The sequence below is a fragment of the Macaca fascicularis genome, chromosome 19 (genome assembly GCF_037993035.2).
Source record: "Macaca fascicularis isolate 582-1 chromosome 19, T2T-MFA8v1.1".
Taxonomy (NCBI): domain Eukaryota; kingdom Metazoa; phylum Chordata; class Mammalia; order Primates; family Cercopithecidae; genus Macaca; species Macaca fascicularis.
The window spans coordinates 40,775,004-40,795,781 of record NC_088393.1 but is presented as its reverse complement, the minus strand read 5'-3'; the positions used below and the strand labels follow the sequence as shown (position 1 = coordinate 40,795,781).

Here is a 20,778-nt window from a genome sequence, read left to right as displayed (position 1 = left end):
CACCTGCAGGCAACCAGCCTGGTCATGGTGGCCATGGCTGAGAGTCACTGGCAGCACTCAGTCCCCAGGTACAGGAACGTGAGGATACCCACCCAGGAAGACTGTGAGGCCCTGAGCTTGGCCCACTTTCACAGATCTTAGCATTACACCCATTTTGCAGATGAGAAAACTGAGGCTCAGAGGGAAAATGACTTGCCAAGAGGTGGAGCTGGGATTAGAACCTCGTCTTCCATCTCTAAATGTAGTGCTATTTTCTCCCCGCTGCCATGCCCAGAGCTGGAGCCTGATCACAGCGGGAACTTCAGAACCTCTCTGGGGCGGGCAGAGCCTAGGGAATGTGTCCATGCGGCATCCTGGCAAGAAGAGAGATGGGAATGTGAAGGGGAGCCGGGTGTGGAGAGAATATGGGAAGGCATGGCTTCCCTAGCTGAACCCTGTTGCCCCAGCACCCCACAGATGGGCTGAGACCCATTGCTGAGCGACCGCAGACAATTTTTTTCTTTACGAAAAGCAGCTTCTGCCGGAAGGGTCCCGTCTGTCTGCTCCATTGTTCACACAGCTGCAAGCCTGCAGTCCTATGGCTGTGAGAGACATGGCGGTCTAAATAAGTTTTCTCTGGCCAGTCTTGATGCTTCTCCAGGTTTAAATATTCTGCGGCTTAAAAACCGATTTCCTAAATTCAGCTGTTGGCTCCCTTTCTGATGGTATGCTAGGCTAATTTTGGAAGAGATCCTCCTCCACCATACCTATGTGACGTCCTTTTAGCGCAGCATTCGTCCCTAAACACTGAAGTCATCAGCCGCCCCGGGGGTGGGAGAGGGAAGTAAGAAGTCCTAAATGGAGGAATCCATTCCGTGCAGATATCCGGCCTGGGCATTGGAATCTGGGGAGCGTCTTGCCTGCCTGCACGTGGCAGAGAGGCAGGGCTGAGCTGGATGTGTGGTGTTGCTGGGCGCCCTGTCATGGGCCTAGGGGGTGGGAATACAGGGGGGCTCGGGCACATACCCGAAACCTGCAGCATCAGGGAGGGCTCCCAGCAGGGTGGAGGAGCTGCCAGGTTGCCCCTTGCCAAACCACGGGAGGATGAGCCAGGGAGTCGGGTGCTGAGGGGAAGGGATGTCTGGGGCTGGGGTAAGTTGCAAGAGGCTGTCGGTCTGAGCTGGCTCTCTGGGGTGCTGCGATGCAGCCACCGGTGCCTCCTTGCACCTCACATTCCACTGGCTAACAAGAGTTCTTGTTCCTGCCACAGGAGTCCTTTTTTCACTGGGCGTTCGGTGTCACTGAGCCAGGCTGCTACGGCGTCATTGATGTTGACACTGGGAAGTCGACCCTGTTTGTGCCCAGGCTTCCTGCCAGCCATGCCACCTGGATGGGAAAGTAAGGAGCAGCCTGGCTGGGGCACCGCGGCTACCAACCACGGGCCAGCGGTGGGGAGGGGAGGTGGAGGGGAGGTGGGATGGGAGGGCCGGGCTGGGCCTGGGGATGGGGAGTAGGGAAGAACTACAGGAGGAAGGGCATGCGGTCAGGGCTGTGACAGCCTGCCTCGCACCAGAGCCCTGCACCCTTGGTTGGGAAGGGATGTTACAGCTGGAGTACAACTGTGTCGTAGGAGTTACTAAGAAATTATTTTAGGTAGACAGAGAGGAAAAGGGGTCCTTGGGAAGTTTTCTGGTAAAGCCCCAGCTCCTAAAGCCAGGCGGGCAACCTTTGATATGCAGATGCAGGCCATTAGAAACTGGGTCCACCCAACATGGCGATTCCCAAGGCCTTCTTGCCCTTGCCCCACACCTTCCTGGCAACATGGCTGCCCCCATGTATCCCCACATGTGTAGAACATCCATGGCACCCTGCATTTGCATATAAAAAGGCTAGGGTGGGAGGGCCAGCTTTTTCGTGGGCTATGTGAATAACATGCTTGGTCAAACCAATCCCCGAGCCCTATGCAAATCAGACACCACCTCCCCCAGCCTCTGCATATATACCTGGCTGGTGGCCACTGCACTTGGGGGCCTCCTCTTTCAGCTTTGGAGTCCCCCTTCCTCTGTCTCTGTACGGAGGACCTTCTTCCTTCTGTCTTCTCCCTTCCTTCTTGTCTATTAAACTCTCCACTCCTTAAAACCACTCCATGTGTGTCCATGTCATTTTTTCTAATTCGACTCGAGACCGAGAACCATGGTGTTCCTCCACTCATCAGAGCCCTGTCAGCTGGGGGCCTTGTTTGTTTAGAAGTGCAGTTTGTTAATCCTGAAATTCTAGCTTCCTCACTCTGTGAAAACGTCTGAGGCTTTGGCCCTGGGAGGCCGTCACTCCTGCATGGCATTGACAGGTGTGGCATGGCCCTTTGCGTGCCTGAGGGTGGTGGGTTGGGTTGGGGTTGGGGGACCGCCTTTCTGAGACCTGTTGCTGATATGCTGGGTGTGTTATTTGCTGCCTGCCTCTGCACACAGCGCAGGCCCTGCCCTCCTGGCCCACGTGTGAGATGGAGCAGAGGCTTGGGCTGCGGTGCACCTTCCTCCACCCTCCACGGTGCCTGCTGTTCCAGGTTCCCCCACCCCCGAGGAGCTGTTTTGCCTGCTCAGAGGTGCTGGGGTGGACGCTGTACTTAACCAGGAAGGTTTGAGGTGATCAGAGGATCCTGCTAAATGCTGGCCGCCTCGCTGTGTATCATCTCCGCCTGGAGAGTGATTTTTCTGGGCTAATGTATAAATTGCAGCCTTTGCTGCCTGGTGCCCCAGAACGCTCATTACCAGGTTGGCTGGAGAGGCTGTGACTGGTTTGAGTGACAAGGCCCCTGGCTGCCACAGGGACTGGGCTCTGTGCCGAGGGCCGGGGCCACAGTGGGGCTTCCCCTGCTTCCAGCGCCACCCTCCCCTCACCCTTCCTTCAGTGCAGATTCCGTTTCTGCCTTCGTTGGCTGTGGTGTGTGCTGCTCCTGCTGTCTCAGGGAGGGGGGTTCAGGCTTACAAGTTGGTGATCATTCTGCTCTTAGGCTGCTTGGCAGGATCCCAGCCTGGCAAGACTGGGATCTTTGCTGGGCAGGACTCAGCCAGGAGCACAATTGGCAGCAGCAGAAAAGAGGGCTGTTTCTCCTGGGGGTGATCTCCTGGCTCAGCCCCTGGGAAGAAGGGCACGGAGTGGACACACCCGGGCCGAGTGCCTTTGGGGCTTCTACCGGGCTGCCGCTCGGAGGCCCTCACCTGACGGTGCCTTCCCATCCTGTTGTGATCTTTACTGTCGACCTTCATCTCATTCCCAGTGGAATCCTTATGACTGCCCTGTTATAAAAGAGGAAATGGCTCAGCATGGTAGCATGACCCGTGCAGGTCCTGCCGCCAGGTGTTGCTGGAGCTGCAGTCGGAGGCTGAGCTTGCCTGCTCGCTCAGTGTGGCTTCTGAGGGGCCGTGGGGCCTGCGAGTGGGTCTGGTCGTGTTTGGGGCTCCAGTTCCTTCCCTGTGATGCTGCTCTGGAAGCCCCCCAGGACTGGAGTTACAGTGCTGGCCACTGTGGCGGCGGTTATATCTGTGACACTGACATGAGGCAGGGATGGTTCCAGGAGGGAGATTGTCTTGTCCAAAAATGGCCACAGCAGTGTTTCTGGACACTCGCTGTCTGCAGGTGACATCTATTTCCCTCCCGGCTGACCCAGGTCTGGGCCTCATGACCAGGTGGCAGTACTGCTGGGTGACGTCTGAGGCTTGACTGTAAACTGCACTGTGGCTTCCACCTGGTTCTCTCCCGTGGGGTGCTTGCCCTGGGAACCCACCTGCCACATCATGAGGAAGCACAGACTCCCCACAGGGGGACCCCAGCCGCCAGCAGCACCAGCCGCCAGTGTGCACGAGCCCCAGGTGGTTCTGAGCCCCAGCCTTCCACCTGCTGAGGTCCTAGATGTGGAGCAGAGCTTTGCTGTCCTCTCTGGGCTCGGTCTGAATTCCCGACCTTCAGAGTCCATGAACATGATCGGTGGTTTTGCACTCCATTAAATGTTAGGGTGGTTTATTCCGCAGCCATTGTAGCTGGGACAGCAGTGACGAAGAGTTTAGGTTTGCTTTCTGCAGGAGGATTCTCCCAGCATCCTCTCTCCACCCAGAGCAGAGTTGTGGCCTCAGCCTTTCTTGCTGAGTGCACTTTCTTGCAAGTGGCACACCTCAGGACGAGTGAGGGCTCCTGTGCCAGGGGATCCTTGACTCTGGGTGACACCTGCAGTTTTGACCTGGCTGCCCTCTCATCCTCCTCATGGCCCTCACTGCTGGCTCAGAGCCTGTTGACATGTCCCACTGCTCAGAGAAGCAGCTCGGCAGTCAGGGCGGATGCCTCCTCTGTGTGCATGCTGCGCAGGTCAGATCAGGCAACCTTCATCCCAAGGGGGCTTCTGGCCCCATAGCTGAGAGGTAGACCCTTGTGTCCTGCCATCCTGGTTCCCTACCACAGCCACCCCCAGCAGGCCTGTCCATTCCTCTGCCCTGGGGTGACCCTGTCTGAATCTCCACATCCTGAGCCCTCGGGAGACAAAGCTCAGTTGTAACAGAGCAGTGGTGGCGAGGTTGACTGTGTGGGACTGGAGCTGGGGAGTGGCCAGATCTGATTGCGTACGGCTGCTTCCAGCTGCTCCTGAAATCAATAGGGCACCGGGAGCGAGGCTGACGGGAGTACCTGGCCTTTGCAAGCAAAACCCACCAGACTGCACATTTGACCTTCAGCTCCTCAGCTTCCTTTTGAGTCCCTATCTGATGGTTTTTGAAAATCCATCTGGCAGATACTGCGATCCAAAGTCGCCCAGGGAAACGACACCCCCGTCTGCAAGATCTGCCACTTCCTGCGGAAACGGTCTCGCTGTTGTCAGGGTTGCAGACGCCTGGGGCCGTGGGCAGCCTGAGGCCGGCCCACTCCTCACCCCAGGCCCGTTCTGGGACGAGGAGGGTGGTAGTTTTGAATGCATTTTTATTCCGAGTCTCTGCTCACAACAGTGTGTGGTGTCTTTTTGATGTGAGAGCGTTTCCCATCATTTTTCATCGGAGTCGGGCTTAGTGGAGGATGGCTTTGGCTGTGGGCCTGTGTGAGTCAGCGCCCCATGCAGCTTCAGAGCCCAGAGTTGGGGAGCCTCTTTGACCAGGTCAGGGGGCCCTCCTGGAACCTTTGTACTTTGTACCCTGTTCCGTCCCTGGCTGTGGTATGCAGGGAGGGGCGCTCAGCCTTCCCAGGGCCATACCCACATCTTGTGTGAGAGATGGATATGGGTATGGTGGGAGGGTTTGCACATGTATGGTGTATGTGTGGGGGGCTGTGTGTGCATATGGAGTGCATACCTGTGTGTGGTGTGGTGCATGTGGAGGGGTGGGTAGGTATGGATGTGATGTGGAGAGGACGTATGTGGGGGGTGTGTGTGAGGTGTGTGATGCATGTAGAGTATGTTGCGTGTGGGGGGCATTGCTGTGTTTGTGGTGTGTGTGGTGTGTAGGGTGTTTGTGATGAGGGTGTGTGTGTGTAGTAGGTAGGGTGTTTGTGATGGTGTGGTGGGTGTGTGGGTGTGTGAGTAGTGTGTAGGGTGTTTGTGATGGGGGTGTGGTGGGTGTGAGTGTGCTGTGTTGTGTGCAGGTGTGTGTGGTGTGTAGGATGTTTGTGATGAGGGTGTGTGTGTGTGTAGTATGTAGGGTGTTTGTGATGGGGGGGTGTGTGTGTGTAGTATGTAGGGTGTGTGTGATGGGCTGTGGGTGTGAGTGTGCTATGTTGTGTGTGGGTGCGTGTGGTGTGTAGGGTGTTTGTGATGAGGGTGTGTGTGTAGTTTGTAGGGTGTTTGTGATGGGGGTGTGTGTGGGTGTGTGTGTAGTATGTAGGGTGTTTGTGATGGGGGTGTGGTGGGTGTGAGTGTGCTGTGTTGTGTGTGGGTGCATGTGGTGTGTAGGGTATTTGTGATGAGGGTGTGTTTGTGTAGTGTGTAGGGTGTTTGTGATGAGGGTGTGTGTGGGTGTGTGAGTAGCATGTGTGGTGTTTGTGATGGGGGTGTGGTGGGTGTGAGTGTGCTGTGTTGTGTGTGGGTGCGTGTGGTGTGTAGGGTGTTTGTGATGAGGGTGTGTGTATAGTTTGTAGGGTGTTTGTGATGGGGGTGTGTGTGGGTGTGTGTGTAGTGTGTAGGGCGTTTGTGATGGGGGTGTGGTGGGTGTGAGTGTGCTGTGTTGTGTGTGGGTGCATGTGGTGTGTAGGGTATTTGTGATGAGGGTGTGTTTGTGTAGTGGGTAGGGTGTTTGTGATGGGGGTGTGTGTGGGTGTGTGAGTAGCGTATGCGGTGTTTGTGATGGGGGTGTGGTGGGTGTGAGTGTGCTGTGTTGTGTGTGGGTGCGTGTGGTGTGTAGGGTGTTTGTGATGAGGGTGTGTTGTGTGTGGTATGTTTTTCCAGCTCTGCCCCACCAAGTGTCCGGCGGATCGAGGCTTCCCCAGCCTCTCTGGTGCCTCCCTCCCACGCTCCCCGTGATCGGCAGGGTGTGGGGGGCCCTCTTTGCCGTGCAGGCCTCTGAGAAGGGGCTGAAGAGCTCCTTCAGCTGCTGTCCGGGCGGTTTGAGGCGCTGACCCTGGGCAGGCCTGGTCACTGGACCTGGTCTCCAGCCTGCCGGGCAGTGCTGTCCCCTCTGCGCCCCTGCGAGGAAGCCTTGCTCGGGGAGTGGTCTTTGGGCGTAGGCACCTGCGTCACTGTGGCGAGGTCTGCTTTTGTCGCTGACCAGCTGATGACATCCTTGGATGGCTGCCGGCTTTCACCGCGGAGCAAGTGCCGCTGCCTTCTGTGGTGAGCAGAGTGAGAGTCGGCCGGGCAGCATTGTTTGTAGCTGAAGGCAGGCCGGGCTGCGGGAAATGGATGGTGACGGCTGTAATTTGGCCCTATTACTTATTCATTAACCGCATGCAGGTGGTCAGCCAGCCGGCAAGACCTGCTCTTTGAAATTTCATTTTCTAGAGGACTCCTTGTGTCTGCTCTGTGTGGTGTTAATTTAATGTCTCCTTCCCACCCGTGGCCCCCACAGGTGCTGGCGGTCACTGCAGAGTGTGCAGCCACGGGCTCTGACTCCGGGGACTGGGAAAGGCCTCTCTCATTCATGCCAGGGCCCAGCTGGGGTCCCTGGATGCTGACCCCTGTGGAGGACGAGAGCCCCTTTGGGTAGGAGGACTTCTCCTCTCTCCTCCCAAAGCTCTCCTTGGCACTTGAGGGGAGTGGGTGTGGGGTGACAGCAGCTTCTCTGCTGACCCATCCTCTCCAGTCTGGTCATTTCTTTTTTTCTTTCTTTCTTTTTTTTTTTGAGACGAACTTTTGATCTCATCACCCAGGTTGGACTGCAATGGCGCAATCTCAGCTTGTTGCAACCTCCACCTCCCGAGTTAAAGCGATTCTTCTGCCTTAGCCTCCTGAGTAGCTGGGATTACAGCCATCACACCTGGCTAATTTTTTTGTATTTTTAGTAGAGATGGGGTTTCACCATGTTGGCCAGGCTGGTCCTGAACTCCTGACCTCAGGTGATCCGCCCACCTCGGCCTTCCAAAGTGCTGGGATTACAGGTGTGAGCCACGGTGCCCGGCCTCCAGTCTGGTTGTTTCTATCCAGACTTCCCATGCCATGGGGCCTGACGTGAAGTACCATTGCTGGACTGCAGACTCCCCACGGGACAGTGTGCAGACCCTTCCTCCTGCCCTGGCCAGCCTGGTCTGCGGGAGTCCAGAGCCCCCCAGGGGCCTCTCCAGCCAGCTTTGCAGGGCTTGTGTGGCCACACCTCTTTTCTCATCGGCCCCACCAAATCATGGCTGCCAAGCCTTCGGTGACTGGTTTGACGTGGAAGTCTGGCACGCATATCCCTTAGGGTGACGTTTAAATGGTTTTTACTATAATTAGCCCCCAAACATGAAAAATAAGTACTATCCAAACTTAATTATCTCTGCCCTTTAAGAGAGAATGAAATCCACAGTTGCCAGAAAAGCTGTTTGCAGCTTTTCAGGTTTTATCTGTCGAATGGCTCCTCTGTTGAGAATCAGGCCTCCGGCTCGGGAGGCGCTTTTTGGCAGGAGGGGCCAGAACGCATTTCCTGGTGGCTTCCCTCTGCACAGTTGGGGTGAGTTGGGAGGTTTCAGGCCCCTAACGGGAGTGGAGGTGACAAGGTTAGGTGCCACACTGATGGCTGCCACACTGATCCTCTGTAGGGCGCTGGCCTCAAAATCGTGTCCTTTGTACTTCCCCAGTCTGCCGTGAGGTTGCTTTCCACTCCTGTCACAGTTGGAGGCAATGAAGGGAGGGGGGCTAGAGGCAGAGCTGGGAACAACTGAGGACGCACGGTGTCTGTTATGGAGCCAGAAAGTCCAGGGCTGATGGCCTTGCCTTTTGTATTTCTGACACGTGCTTTTGTGCCGGGTTGTGGGGTCACCTCGGTGCCGAGAGTGTGGTTGCTCAGTAGCAAAGGGTCTGCAGGCTTCCCTTGAGCCAGCTGCACAATAAGCCCTGCGTCTGGGGCCTCCGGAGTCCAGGCTAGGTGCTCGTCATCAATTCCTGCCCCGTAACTGCTCGAGGCCGTCCTAATGGAGGTGTCAGACCTTGACCATTTAACTTTTGAGTCTTGTCTCAAATGCACAAGTGAATGTGACTGAATCATGCAAATTTAATTAACAGCAGGAGCTTGATAACCCGTGATCATTTCAGCCAAAAGGGAGAGAAGGCAAAGGGCATTGTGGGCTGCACTGAGCAGCTGATTGATCACGGTGAGATCTCCTGGGCCCTTGGTGTTCCTTGTTGTTGCTCGCTGCAGCTGTCCCTGGGCCCTGTGGCCGGTACTTCCTGGTTTGGGTGGGGAGGGAAGTGGTGGAGGACTCAGAGAGAGGAGCGGATTCTGTTTCCTGGGAGTGATGCTGGTCCTTAGTGTCACAAAGGCTGAGAATGGCACTTAGGACACCAGGAGCTCACTCATAAAGGTCGTCACCTGCGAGTCCCAAGGTTCTCTCCCTCCACCGTGTTCTGTGGGGTTCCCCAGGCACATTGTCCTCCGCAGCCCCTCTGTCCCCGTTATCAGTAGAAGGTCTTGACTGCAAGTTGTCCAGGTTGTTGCCATTTTGAACAAAGAATTGGACATAACCCCCAAAGAAAGGAAAGAATGAAGCAACAAAAGAATGAAAGTACACTCCATAGTGTGGGAGCTGGCTGAGCAGAGGTTCAAGGGCCTAGTGACAGAACCTTCTCTGGTCCAAATACCCCCAGGAGGTTTCGCATTGGCCACTTGGTGCTCACCTTGTGTAAATGAAGTGGTGGCCTGCAATCAGTCTGATTGGTTGCAGAAAGCAACCTTTGTAACTTCACTTCTAAAACCTCTGTAACTTCTAAAGTGAAGTTAGAAAGTTGCGTTTGTGTGCAAACCAAGACTCCACTTGTTATCAGAGGTACTTTCAATTTCCCATCTGCCTCAAAAAAAAGGGGATTTGCAAAAAGAGCAGCCTCCGGTCCTTTGTTACTTAGGTGTGGAAAGTTAGGATTTTCCTTTCAATTTAGTTCCAGGAAGTCTGCATGAAAGAGCCCTAGGTTTCTTGCCTCCCGACCCTGTTCTCCTGTCTCACCACCACCCCTTGACAGCCCAGGAGGTACCATCCGGAGACCATGTGCTGTTTTTTGTCAGAGGCCTATTTGGGACCCAGCGCCTCGTGACTGTAATGCTGTGAGGTCACAGACAGCTGGGGGGCTGGGGCACGGCTGGGGATAGAGCCCCTGTGATGAGGTGGGGCCCAGGTGTGGGATGGCGTAGGACCGAGTGCGCGTGTGTCATTGGACTTGGCTCTCAGTGTCTCCCCTGTGTGGTTTGTGTTCCTTTATCCTTACGTAAGCTCCGTCACCAACAACGACATTGACTTATCTGCTGACCAAGAGCCTGGGGGTGGCGGCTTGCTGGACCCAGACTGGAGGTCTGCCTAGCACAGCTGTGACCAAAGGGCCCGTCAGGAGGTGGACGAGGGTTGCCCAACTTCGTCCATTCTGTCTCTTCTCACTGGCAGATTTTTCGGGGGTAATGAGTAAGCTTGAGTTTTTCTCATCACATTGAGTAATACTGATATTGACTTTCTAAAAATGTTAATTTGTGACTGGGCATAGTGCCTAATGCGTATAATCCCAGCACTTTGGGAGGCTGAGGCAGGAAGATTGCTTGAGCCCGGGAGTTTGAGGCTGCAGTGAGCTGTGATTGTGCCACTGCACTCCAGCCTGGGTGACAGAACAAGATGCTGTCTCTAGGAAATAAAATAAACATTGTTATTATTGTTATTTGAGATGGAGTCTTGCTCTGTCACTCAGGCTGGAGTGCAGTGGCGCGATCTTGACTCCCTGCAACCTCCACCTCCCGGGTTCAAGCGATTCTCCTGCCTCAGTCTCCTGAGTAGCTGGGACTACAGGCACCCGCCGCCATGCCCTAATTTTTTGTATGTTTAGTAGAGACGGGGTTCCGTCGTGTTAGCCAGGATGGTCTTGATCTCCTGACCTTGTGATCTACCTGCCTCAGCCTCCCAAAGTGCTGGGATTACAGGTGTGAGCTGCTATGCCCGACCTTAAAATAAACTTTCCTTTAAAGATGCTCCATGAAGATCTGGCAGACAGATTGTTTTATGCCACAAAGGGTGGGGTGCACTAGCTGGCTACCCTGGTGGACTGTCTCTGGCAGTGGAGGGGGATGATAGGGCTTTTTGTCTGCAGCGGCTGGCTGCAGGTGGCTAGGGTCACAGAGGAGCAGGGGTTGCTGAGGAAAGCAGCTGTGGTTCATCCGTCACTCCGTGGCCCAATGTCCTTTGCCCTCCAAGCGTGTGTTGGGCAGACCTGTTCGGTGCTGGGTGCTGGGTGCTGGCCGTGATGGGGATGGGCCTGGGGCTCCATGGCCTGGGCTTGGCAGGCAGGAAGGTGACCATGCTGAGCCATTACCAAGCCCTGATCCTGGCATTCCTTGTGCTTTTCTTTGAGGATCCATTCCAAGGAGCACTTCAAGGAGAAGTATGCCGTGGATGACGTCCAGTACGCAGATGAGGTGGGTAGCTGGCTCCTCCTCTGAGCAGCCCAGGGCTTCTAGCACGCCTTCCACTCCTGGAGTTCCTCTCCTTCTACTGCCACAACCTTGCCGGATGTCAGGGACGCTACCGCCTGGCCACCGGCCGCCACGCTGGGGGTGCTGCCATCTGGAAGGAGCAGGCAGCAATCCATGCGTCAGGCTTCTCTGCGGAGCCATTGCTTTGCCTGGGAAGGCCTTTGACTCTCTGGGTGGAAGTGTCTGGTGACCTGGGTTGTGGCCGCTGAGATACATGAGGTGTCTCTGAGGGGCGGGCCTGCCTGCAGCGGTGGCAGACGATCTGAGTCACCGTGAGGCTAGGCCGAGGCCTTTGTGCGTCTCGAGTCCTGCTGATGCCGCTGTCAGAAAAGCCCGAGGCTGTGAAAGGCTTGTAGAGTGGCGTTGGAGGTCCCTTGACTTCAATCCACTTCTCAGTGGGGTTGTCCATCTGGTGTCATGTGGCCCGGGTAGGCGTGTGACTGTCCTCTTGGGGTTTTGAATCTGTGCCAACCAAGTCCCGGCAGGTGAAAGGGGCTGCCCTGACTCCTTGACTCCAGCTCTCCTTCCTGCCAGTGGGGCAGGGCTGGGACAGAGGCGAGAGCACAGCTGGGAGCCCCTGTGGTCTACGTGACCAAAGGCCCTGACACTAAACCACTGTCTGGCACACAGGAGGCCTCTGTGCTCTGGCCCTGGGCGCTCTCACAACCTGACATCCTGTGCAGGTCAGTGCAGTGTGGAATGCGAAGCACCCAGAAGTCAGTGCCTGCCGCTGGGAGTTCAACCTGGACCCGGCAGCATCGGCTTTGGATGGGGCCCTCCCGTAGCCACATTTCCACAGACAGAGATCGCATGTGGCCCATGCTAAGAGCCGGGGCTGCAGTGTGGAAGTGGCCGGGGGAGCTCTGGCGGCCAAGCAGCTTCCCCCTTCCTCTGGGCAGGACACAGCCTGGTTGAGAGGCAGGTTCCCAGGGATCATGGCTGGACACAGTGCTGTGAGAGGCCAGTTTGTCTCTGCCCAGCTTGTGGGGCCCAGCCCGGCCCGGCGCAGCCAGCTTGGAGGTGGCCAACTCTCTTTGACTCCAGGCAGGCCACTACCATGTGCCCAGCCCTGCCCCTAGTTCTGCTGTCCTGGACTATGTTTTCCTTTTCTCTGTCTTTCTGCTATCCATCTTTTGAGGCCTTGCACCAGCCCCTGTATCTGCTGTAGACTATGGTCCACACTGGTGCCCCTTCCCTGAGCCCTCAGGACAAGTTGTGGACACCATGGAGGCTGACTGTGTTCTGATGTGCACTCTGCCCTTGACTGTCTTGTATTTGTCTTGAACGCCCAGTTCTTTTCCCCCAGACGTTCCTCTTGCACTCTCTCCCTGCCCAGTCCCAGGGACATGTAGGGCATCAGAGGTGGCTGAGACGCAGGGCTCACCTCAACAGCCCAGGACACAGTCCGGTGCAGGAGGTGACCACATGAGTGAACAGTCACCGCAGGGTGGTGGTGCCTGGGCAGAGGTCCCCAGGAGAGCCTCTGTGAAGGGGCACTGCCCACCTCTGCAGGGCCACAGGGGCCTGTCTCTACAGCATCTTTTGCCTGGTTGGACTGTGGAGAGAGAAGGCTTTTGATGGATCTTTATGTTATTTCAATCCCAAGCTTTTGGGGTTGACTCTTAACATCTGAAGATTCTGTCAATACACATGTGACCTAGCGTATCGATTCCTTTGAGTACAGGATCTAAAATAGACTGAATGTTTATTTGCATGCCCCCAACAAGACCATCTGCGTCTTACCTTGTATGTCTTGAAACTGGGGCGGGAGGCACCTACTCATTCATTCCCATTTTGCTTCTGACCCTCTCCGTGGCAGATGTGTTCCTTGCCCCAGAAACTGCTTCTTAACACTGTTGCCCTTTGAAACCTTGACCCTTCAGCTCTCCTCGATGTGAAACCTGGAGGGACAGCCTGGGGTGGGCTGTGTCTCAAGGACCCTGGTGGGGCGGGCACCTGCCTCCGACTTGGACTCAGCTGCTGAGTCCGAGCCGCCTCTGGGCCACAGCCTCCCCAGCCACTGTCTGACATTTTTATCTTTATAACTGGGGGGAAATTCAGCTCCGTGTATACTGGGATTTCTGGGGGTGAGGAAGGAGAACTGGTCTCTAAGCGAAGTAAGGGAGAGGCCGCCTTGAGAGGGCAGGGAAGTTGTCAATGATAGCACAGAATGGCAGCTCGGAGACTGGCTCACTTTTCATCTTCGTGTACAAAGCAGAATCTTGAGGTTTCAGTAGAGTTCAAAGGCTGGAATCTCTTTAGGGTTCAGGGGCACCCCACGGCACCCCGTCACCACCACTGCCGTTGCAGATTGGTGTTGATGTTACCGTTACTGCCGCTGTTTTTACTGGGAACAAGGCTCATGTTGACAGCAGAGCAAGCGCTTCATGCCGGGGCGGCCCCCATGGGCTCCAGTAACACTGGCAGCTCTCTTGGAGCTCCTTGTCCCTCCCACTGTGGGGGGGACACAGCGGGGTGGGGACTGTGCGGGGCCAAAGCCCCCACCCCGTTCATAGATGAGGCTGAGGCTCAGAGAGAAAGGCCTGGTTCACGGCCCCACAGCTGGAGGGCAGTGGTGCTGGGATGTGACCCCAGGGGCCTCCCCTCCAGGCCTCCCTTGCCCCTCAGAAAGGAGGGCTGCTGTAGGACACTCCTGCGGAGGCTGCATGGACTGCCTGTGCCTTTGATTTTCTGTGGCTCAGAAGGGATCCTGCCAAAAAGTGTGACCTGCTGGACTGAGCCGGCTGAGCTGGGAGGTATCGCAGGTTGCTCGAGGTACCTGGGGCCTGTTGCATCGTGGGAGGTGACAGGAAGCCCTTTATTTAGGGGGGAGGGGTTCCCAGGCTGGTTCTGCAGTGCTCAGCCTCATCTCACTCGGGGTGGCCTCAGCTGTCAGTGACGAATCACAGCCAACGCTTGTCTCCTCTGAACCATGGCCGGTCACGTGATAGCATGTATGACATGCAGGTGTCTGATGGGGCACAACTGGCTCCGAGGTTCCCTCCTCCCCACAGAGGATCCTGAGTTTATTGAGAAGGCAGTTCCCCTGGGAAGGAGGCACTCAGCAGAACCCTGAGTGGGGCCCCGAGGCTGTGCCGTGAAGGCCCAGTGCAAAGGCTGGCGGGATCACCGGCTGAGAGCTGGCAGGTGGAGCACACGTTCCATGCACTAGCTTTCCTTTATGGTGCCAGGCAGATGTGAGAAGGTCCCAGGGTCACCAAGTTGGCTGCAGGCAGCACAGTAAGAGGACAACCGCGGCAGCACAGGGACAGGCATCGGGAGCAATGGGGTCAACAGGGGCCGCCACGCTGTGGGACCACCAGCCCAGGGCTCCTGGAACCTGATTGTTAAGGAGTAGCCACACATCCAGACTGTTGGTGATGTTTCCTGATGTTTACATTTGAGAAACCAATTTGAAATTTTAGAAGCAGTACAGGGCACCAGTGTGCAGTACTGTTGGAGGAGAATGCCGTGAAAGAAGGTTTATTTTCAAAAGCTTCAGTGCTTGCAGGGCAGAGCCAGCTCTCTGGAGCCTTGCAGGCTTTCCCAACGCTGGCAAAGGCATATCCAGCTTTTTTCTCCAGCTCATCACCCTGCAAAAAGCGGCCCTCGGGCCTGGTCTGGGCCCTGGTTAGGAAAGCGCAGGAAGTGTCCGTGGGAAGCCTCTGATTGTCCCCGGGGGAGGATGTACACCCACAGGGTTCCGATGAATTCTGCCTGTGACCATCCAGCTCCATCTGCCAGAGAGACCGGGGGCTGCCCGAGAAATCGATGCTGGCTGTGGCATGAAGCAAGTCAGGGCCGTTTAACAGCGCAGGGTGTGAGAGGTCCCCAGTGGCCACCATTCCGTGGAAATGAGGCCTTGAGTTGACAGAGCCAAGCTGTCGTGTGTGCCGGGGATACATCGGAGGGGATACATCGGGAGCCAGCAACACACAGCGCATTGTGTTCCCTTAATATTTGAGGCACGGAGTCAGGGTGTGCTGATGAGAGCATAGCACTAATGGGTCTCCGTGGGGAAGGGCGGGTGGAGCTGCCAGGCCGGGAGAGGTTTTGCAGCCGCAGAAGTAACCAGGGCCCACTCAAGCAGTTGTGATCAATAAAAGATGTTGCCCTGCCAGGACTAGGAGATGCACAGCCTGCTCTCAGAGTCAGGCCTGGATTGTCTGAGCACGGTGCTGCAAGGAGACGGCTGCCCTCCCCTCCTCCATTATTCCTAACCAGCACGTCCAGGGAGTCGTCGCCCCGAGAAAAACCATCAGCCCACACATTTGTTATCGTGCTCCTCCCTCCCAAGACAATAGCAGATACAATCCCCAAGTGCCTCCTGGCTCTCTGCTTCTGCTGCTGTAATTGACAGACTCCTTCTGTGCCGATGAATGCAGACCCTTCACATCAACGTAACAACACACCCAGGGCCAGCACATGCAGCCCTGTTCCATTTAATAAGCCTCCCCTTCCTTTGGAGGAGCTGAGGGTGTGGAGGGACACAGCTGAGCCTTTTGGTTTTTTTTTTTTTTTTTGATGCTGAGTTTTGTTCTTGCCCCCCAGGCTGGGGTGCAGTGGCGCTATCACGACTCACTGAAACCTCTGCCTCCCGGGTTCAAGCGATTCTCCTGCCTCAGCCTCCTGACTAGTTGGGATTACAATCACCAAGCCTGGCTAATTTTTTTTTATTTTTAATAGAGACAGGGTTTCAACATGTAGGCCAGGCTGGTCTCGAACTCCTGACCTCAGGTGATCCACCTGCCTCAGCCTTCCCAAAGTGCTAGGATTACAGGCATGAGCCACCACACCGGGCTGAGCCTTCTGTTTTTTTGCAACACTGAGGCCAAAGGACACAGCCGTTCTCCAAGCAGTCACTCAGTAACATGAGAGAGGATCCCGGGAGATTGTTGATACATGTCTGGAGGATCATTGGGCCAGGAGCATGGCAAACCTTGACAAAGTCTGTGGCTTTTCACCCAACAGTTTTAAAGGCATTTAATTTTTTTTTTTTTTTTTTTGGAGACAGAGTCTCACTCTGTTGCCCAGCAGGCTGGAGTGCAATGGTGTGATCTCGGCTCACTGCAGCCTCGCCTCCTGGATTCAAGCAATTCTTCTGCCTCAGCCTCCTGAGTAGCTGCAACTACAGGCACGTGATGCCCACCTAATTTTTGTATTTTTGGTAGAGATGGGGTTTTACCATATTGGCCAGGCTGATCTTGAACTCCTGACCTTGTGATCCACCCGCCTCGGCCTCCCAAAGTGCTGGGATTACATGCATGATCCACCGTGGCCGACTGGCATTTAATTTTAAGGAAATCCTTATATGCAAGGATGTTCATCACAGCATTATTTATAATAGCTAATTATTAGATGTAATTTTTTTTTATTTTTTTTTGAGACAGAGTCTTGCTCTGTTGCCCAGGCTGGAGTGCAGTGGCGTGATCTTGGCTCACTGCAAGCTCCGCCTCCCGGGTTCACACCATTCTCCTGCCTCAGCCTCCTGAGTAGCTGGGACTATAGGCACCCGCCACCACGCCCAGCTAATTTTTTTGTATTTTTAGTAGAGATGGGGTTTCATTGTGTTAGCCAGGATGGTCTCGATCTCCTGACCCGTCCCATCCTCCCAAAGTGTATTAGATGTAATTTAAGTGTCCCGTAGAGGAATGAGTAGCGTCCACTAAAAGAGTATTCTACAGCCATAGGTTCAAATCTGGGCTGTGCTATTATTTTTTCACCTGACTCAGGCAAGTTCTCTAACCTGTAAGCCATTCTCATTTGCAGAACCTGCTTGTTTGCCGCGCTGTCTCCCCATGTGGTTAAATGAGATGCTGTGTGTAAGATGACTGGCACAGGCCATCAGCAGTGACTTACTGGACATTTACTGTCCCCAGCGGTAGTGACTGCTAAAAATTGCATGTTTGAAGAATATATAATGACAGGAAATAAGTGAAGCATGTAATTTCATATGATCCAAATGTCATTACAAATCTCTGTTTTTATGTGCAAAGCTAAATCGTCTCTGGAGATAGGATTGTACGTGCATTTTATCTTTTTATAGTTTTCAGTACGTTCCAGGTTTTCTTGGGAGGCATCTCAGTATTAAAAAAGGTATATGTATACATATGTCAAAACTTATCAAAATGTCTGTGTTAAATACAGGCAGCGTAGAGTACGTCAGTGATCACTCAATCAAGCTGTTAAAACAACACCACGTTCTCCTCACTCTCCCACTGAGTTGCGGGTGTAAAGAGTTAGGATCGGGGTGTGGAGAGAGGCGAGGGCTGTGGAGATGAGACTTTTCTCTGCCCTGGGGGTGCTCAGAAACAAGAGGGTCTGCACTAGCCAAGATACAGGGCAGACTGAGGAGGACGGCCTGGGAGAGGAAGAAATTGCACCTGGCAGGCTGGTTGGCACATGGCGCTTTGCTGAGGGGAGTGGTGACTGTCAGTGGGGCAGTGGAGGAGGGAGTGAATGAACCTGCCCAGGGGGCTGGGGCTTCCATCCGGAGTGCAAATCGATGAGGCAGTAAGATGGGGAGAAGGCATTCAGGGAGAGATACGAGCTGGAGCAGAGGCGGGGAGAGATGAGCTGACCCGGCACGCAGGTTCAAGGGCTTGGCTGGGAAGTAACTGGCCTGCAGTGGCAGGAGGTCCAAGTGGGTCATGGTGGAGGGACAGAGAGTGGGCTGTGGGGTGGGGGCCAGAGGATGGGATTGGGGAAGGCCAACTCCCCTGGGTCTAGGGGTTGAATGGGAAGCAGGGAGGGAGGCCCCTGCCCTAGGAACCAGAGGCTGATAGGGCTGGAGCCTAAAGGGTTCCCGGGGGACGGGTCTTTGAGCAGGGACTTTGCAGATGGGCAGAGGGGCTGGCCTTGGAGGGTGGGAGGCGCTGGCTGCTTGGAGCCAGGGACCTGTGTGGTGCCTGGAAGCAGGGCAGTGCGGTGGGAAGCGAGCCAGGTGTAGGTTTATCCTCTCTGCCCCTCTATGGCTGTGTGGCTTTCAGAAGTCCGTCAACCAGGGAAAGCTGGGTTTCTTCACCTGCAGGGTGAGGGCAGCACCCGCGTCGCTTGTTCTAAGAATCTGCTTGATAAACGTGTACTGTCACTGTGAAGGAATGGTGGCATGTCATCTTCATTAGGCTTAGTGGTGCCTCTAAAGTGGGTTTTTCTTTCTGACCTTCTAGATTGCCAGTGTCCTGACGTCACAGAAGCCCTCTGTCCTCCTCACTTTGGTAAGTGGCTGGTGTCCAGGGGTGGGGCAGTGCTTGGCTCTGGGGAGGGTTTTTAGGCGGCCACCTCTCCTGCAGAGGTTGGGACCATAGGGGAGGATTAAGAAACTGAGAGGGGTCAGGTGCAGGGGCTCATGCCTGTTATGCCTTGAGAGGCCAAGGTGGGAGGATCGCTTGAGGCCAGGAGTTCCAGGCCAGCCTGGGCAACATGGCAAGACCCTGTCTCTACAACAAATTAAAAAGTTAGCCAGGCCTGGTGGCATGTGCTTGTGGTCGCAGCTACTTGGGAGACTGAGGCGGGAGACGTGCTTGAGCCCAGGAGTTTGAGGCTGCAGTGAGGTATGATCACGCCAACTGCACTCCAGTCTGGGCCACAGCCAGGACTCTGTCTCAAAAAAGAAAAAAAGAAACCAAGAGGAATGGTTATCGGTGATAAGTAGCAACACCTGCTCAGTCTGAATAGCGAACTGTTTATGGGACCCCATCCTTGAGTCTCCCCGGGACCTGCTGTGTCCTGTCATGAGGATGTGGACGAGACACCACACCCACTCCTAGGGTTAAGCCCGGCTAGAAGATGTATTTGTGTCAGGCTGAGCTCATGGAATTTGTGGGTGTAGAAAGTTTAATGGGTACCAAAATATAGCTAAGTAGAACAAATCAGATCTAGTATTTGATAGCACAACAGGGTGACTACAGTCAACAATAATTTATTGTATATTTAAAAATAACCAGAAGAGTATAATTGGATTGTAATAGAAAGGATAAATGCTTGAGGAGATGGATACCCCATGTATCCTGATGTGATTATTCCACATTGCGTACCTGTATCAGAATATCTCATGTACCCCATAAATGTATACACCTAATGCCTACCCACGAAAATTAAAAATAAAAAATTTGAAAAGGAAAAAGGAAAGTTTACTCCCATCCTCTGTCTCCCCGTTAATAGAATCTGAAAACCACACCCCCTGGCATCTGCCCTCAAGGTAGCAGGGGTGTGGGGTGCAGTGACTGACCGAGGGCCTGGGCTAGGGTGGGGAGTGCAAGGTGGGCTCCGGGTACGCTGGCAGGGTTTTGGGGGCACTTGGGCTGTGGCGTGCCCCCAGAGAATTCTCTGAAATTTCTCAGAGAAGTGTGCTTTCTTACACTTCGTTGAGCTTGGGAGTTTCATATAAGAGGCACGTCCACAAGCCTTCTTCCTCCCAAAGTGACCCTTCCCTCTTGTCTTTTTTTTTTTTTTTTGAGATGGAATATAAAAAGCAAAATTTATTCAAAGACCCGTGCTGACATTCTTAAATATCTGCTAGCCATAATAAATCAATATACTTTATGTTCTTAGCTCCCACAATTTAGCCTAAATATTTCCCCTGGCATGCTTATACTGGTCCAAGCAAGCATTAGGTCATGGCCTGTGCCTCTGCCTTATTTAAAAGTGTTTTTACCTTTGTCAGCATCCCACAAGTTACTTCCTCCTTCCTTTCTTCCCCTCTACCTTTGCCTCTTTTAAAAAGTTCTAAGTTGCTAGCCAGTCAGAACAAATACAGAATGTAAGGTCCCGTTCCAGCCAGTGGAAACTGGACACAGCAGTAGGGTGGACATGTCAGGTTGTAAATGACCCTGTCTCCGTTGTTCGGTGTACTCTCGTAGCAAAACTGCTGGCAAGTGCACCCTTTCTGCAGGAAGTGAAAGTGGCCTTACTAAATAAGTTTATGTTCAAGTGCTATTTCTCTATGGCACTGAAGAACAAGCATGTCAGACATGGAGTTTTGCTCTTGTTGCCCAGGCTAGATAGAGTGCAGTGGAGTGATCTCGGCTCACTGCAACCTCCGCCTCCCGGGTTCAAGCAATTCTCCTGCCTCAGCCTCCCGAGTAGCTGGGATTACAGACATGCGCCACCACACCCAGCTAATTTCGTGTTTTTAGAGACAAGGTTTCACCATGTTGATCAGGCTGGTCTCACACTCCCAAACTCAGGTGATCTGCCCACCTCAGCTCCCCAAAGTGCAGGGATTACAGGCATGAGCCACTGTGCCCAGCCTTTCTCTTTTCTTAGTTGATTTTTACCAAAATAGTTTTTTTTGGTTGTTTCCGTTAGCACTTGGCACCCTTTTTTTGCTTTACTGTTGATGGCTACTGTTGAAGCTTATGTGAGATGGCTACTATCACAATGGCTACTGTTGAAGCTTATGTGAGATGATTACTGTCATAGGTGATCCAATGTGTTTAATTTAGATGTACGATTAGACATCAAGCTGAAGTTCTGGGTAAAGAAATGGTGATTTAAAATGCCTTGCCCATGCCGGGCATAGTGGCTCATGCCTGTAATCCCAGCACTTTGGGAGGCCGAGGTGGGCGGATTACTTGAGGTCAAGAGTTCGAGACCAGCCTGGCCAACATGGCAGAACCCTGTCTCTACTAAAAATATAAAAATTAGCTGGGCATGGTGGTGCGCACCTGTAATCCCAGCTACTCGAGAGGCTGAG

General features: G+C 54.2%; 1 protein-coding gene across 4 annotated transcripts in view; it reads left to right on the top strand.

Annotated features, from left to right (window-relative positions):
• The window catches only part of PEPD (peptidase D), a 136,245-nt gene that overhangs the window by 9,793 nt on the left and 105,674 nt on the right, over positions 1-20,778 (top strand). For all 4 annotated transcript variants that reach the window (XM_045380628.2, XM_045380630.2, XM_074023080.1 and 1 more), the window contains exons 3-5: positions 1,250-1,377; positions 10,961-11,024; positions 18,251-18,298. In XM_045380628.2, coding sequence (XP_045236563.2) covers positions 1,250-1,377; positions 10,961-11,024; positions 18,251-18,298 — 240 coding nt within the window. The remainder of the gene's footprint in view (positions 1-1,249; positions 1,378-10,960; positions 11,025-18,250; positions 18,299-20,778) is intronic.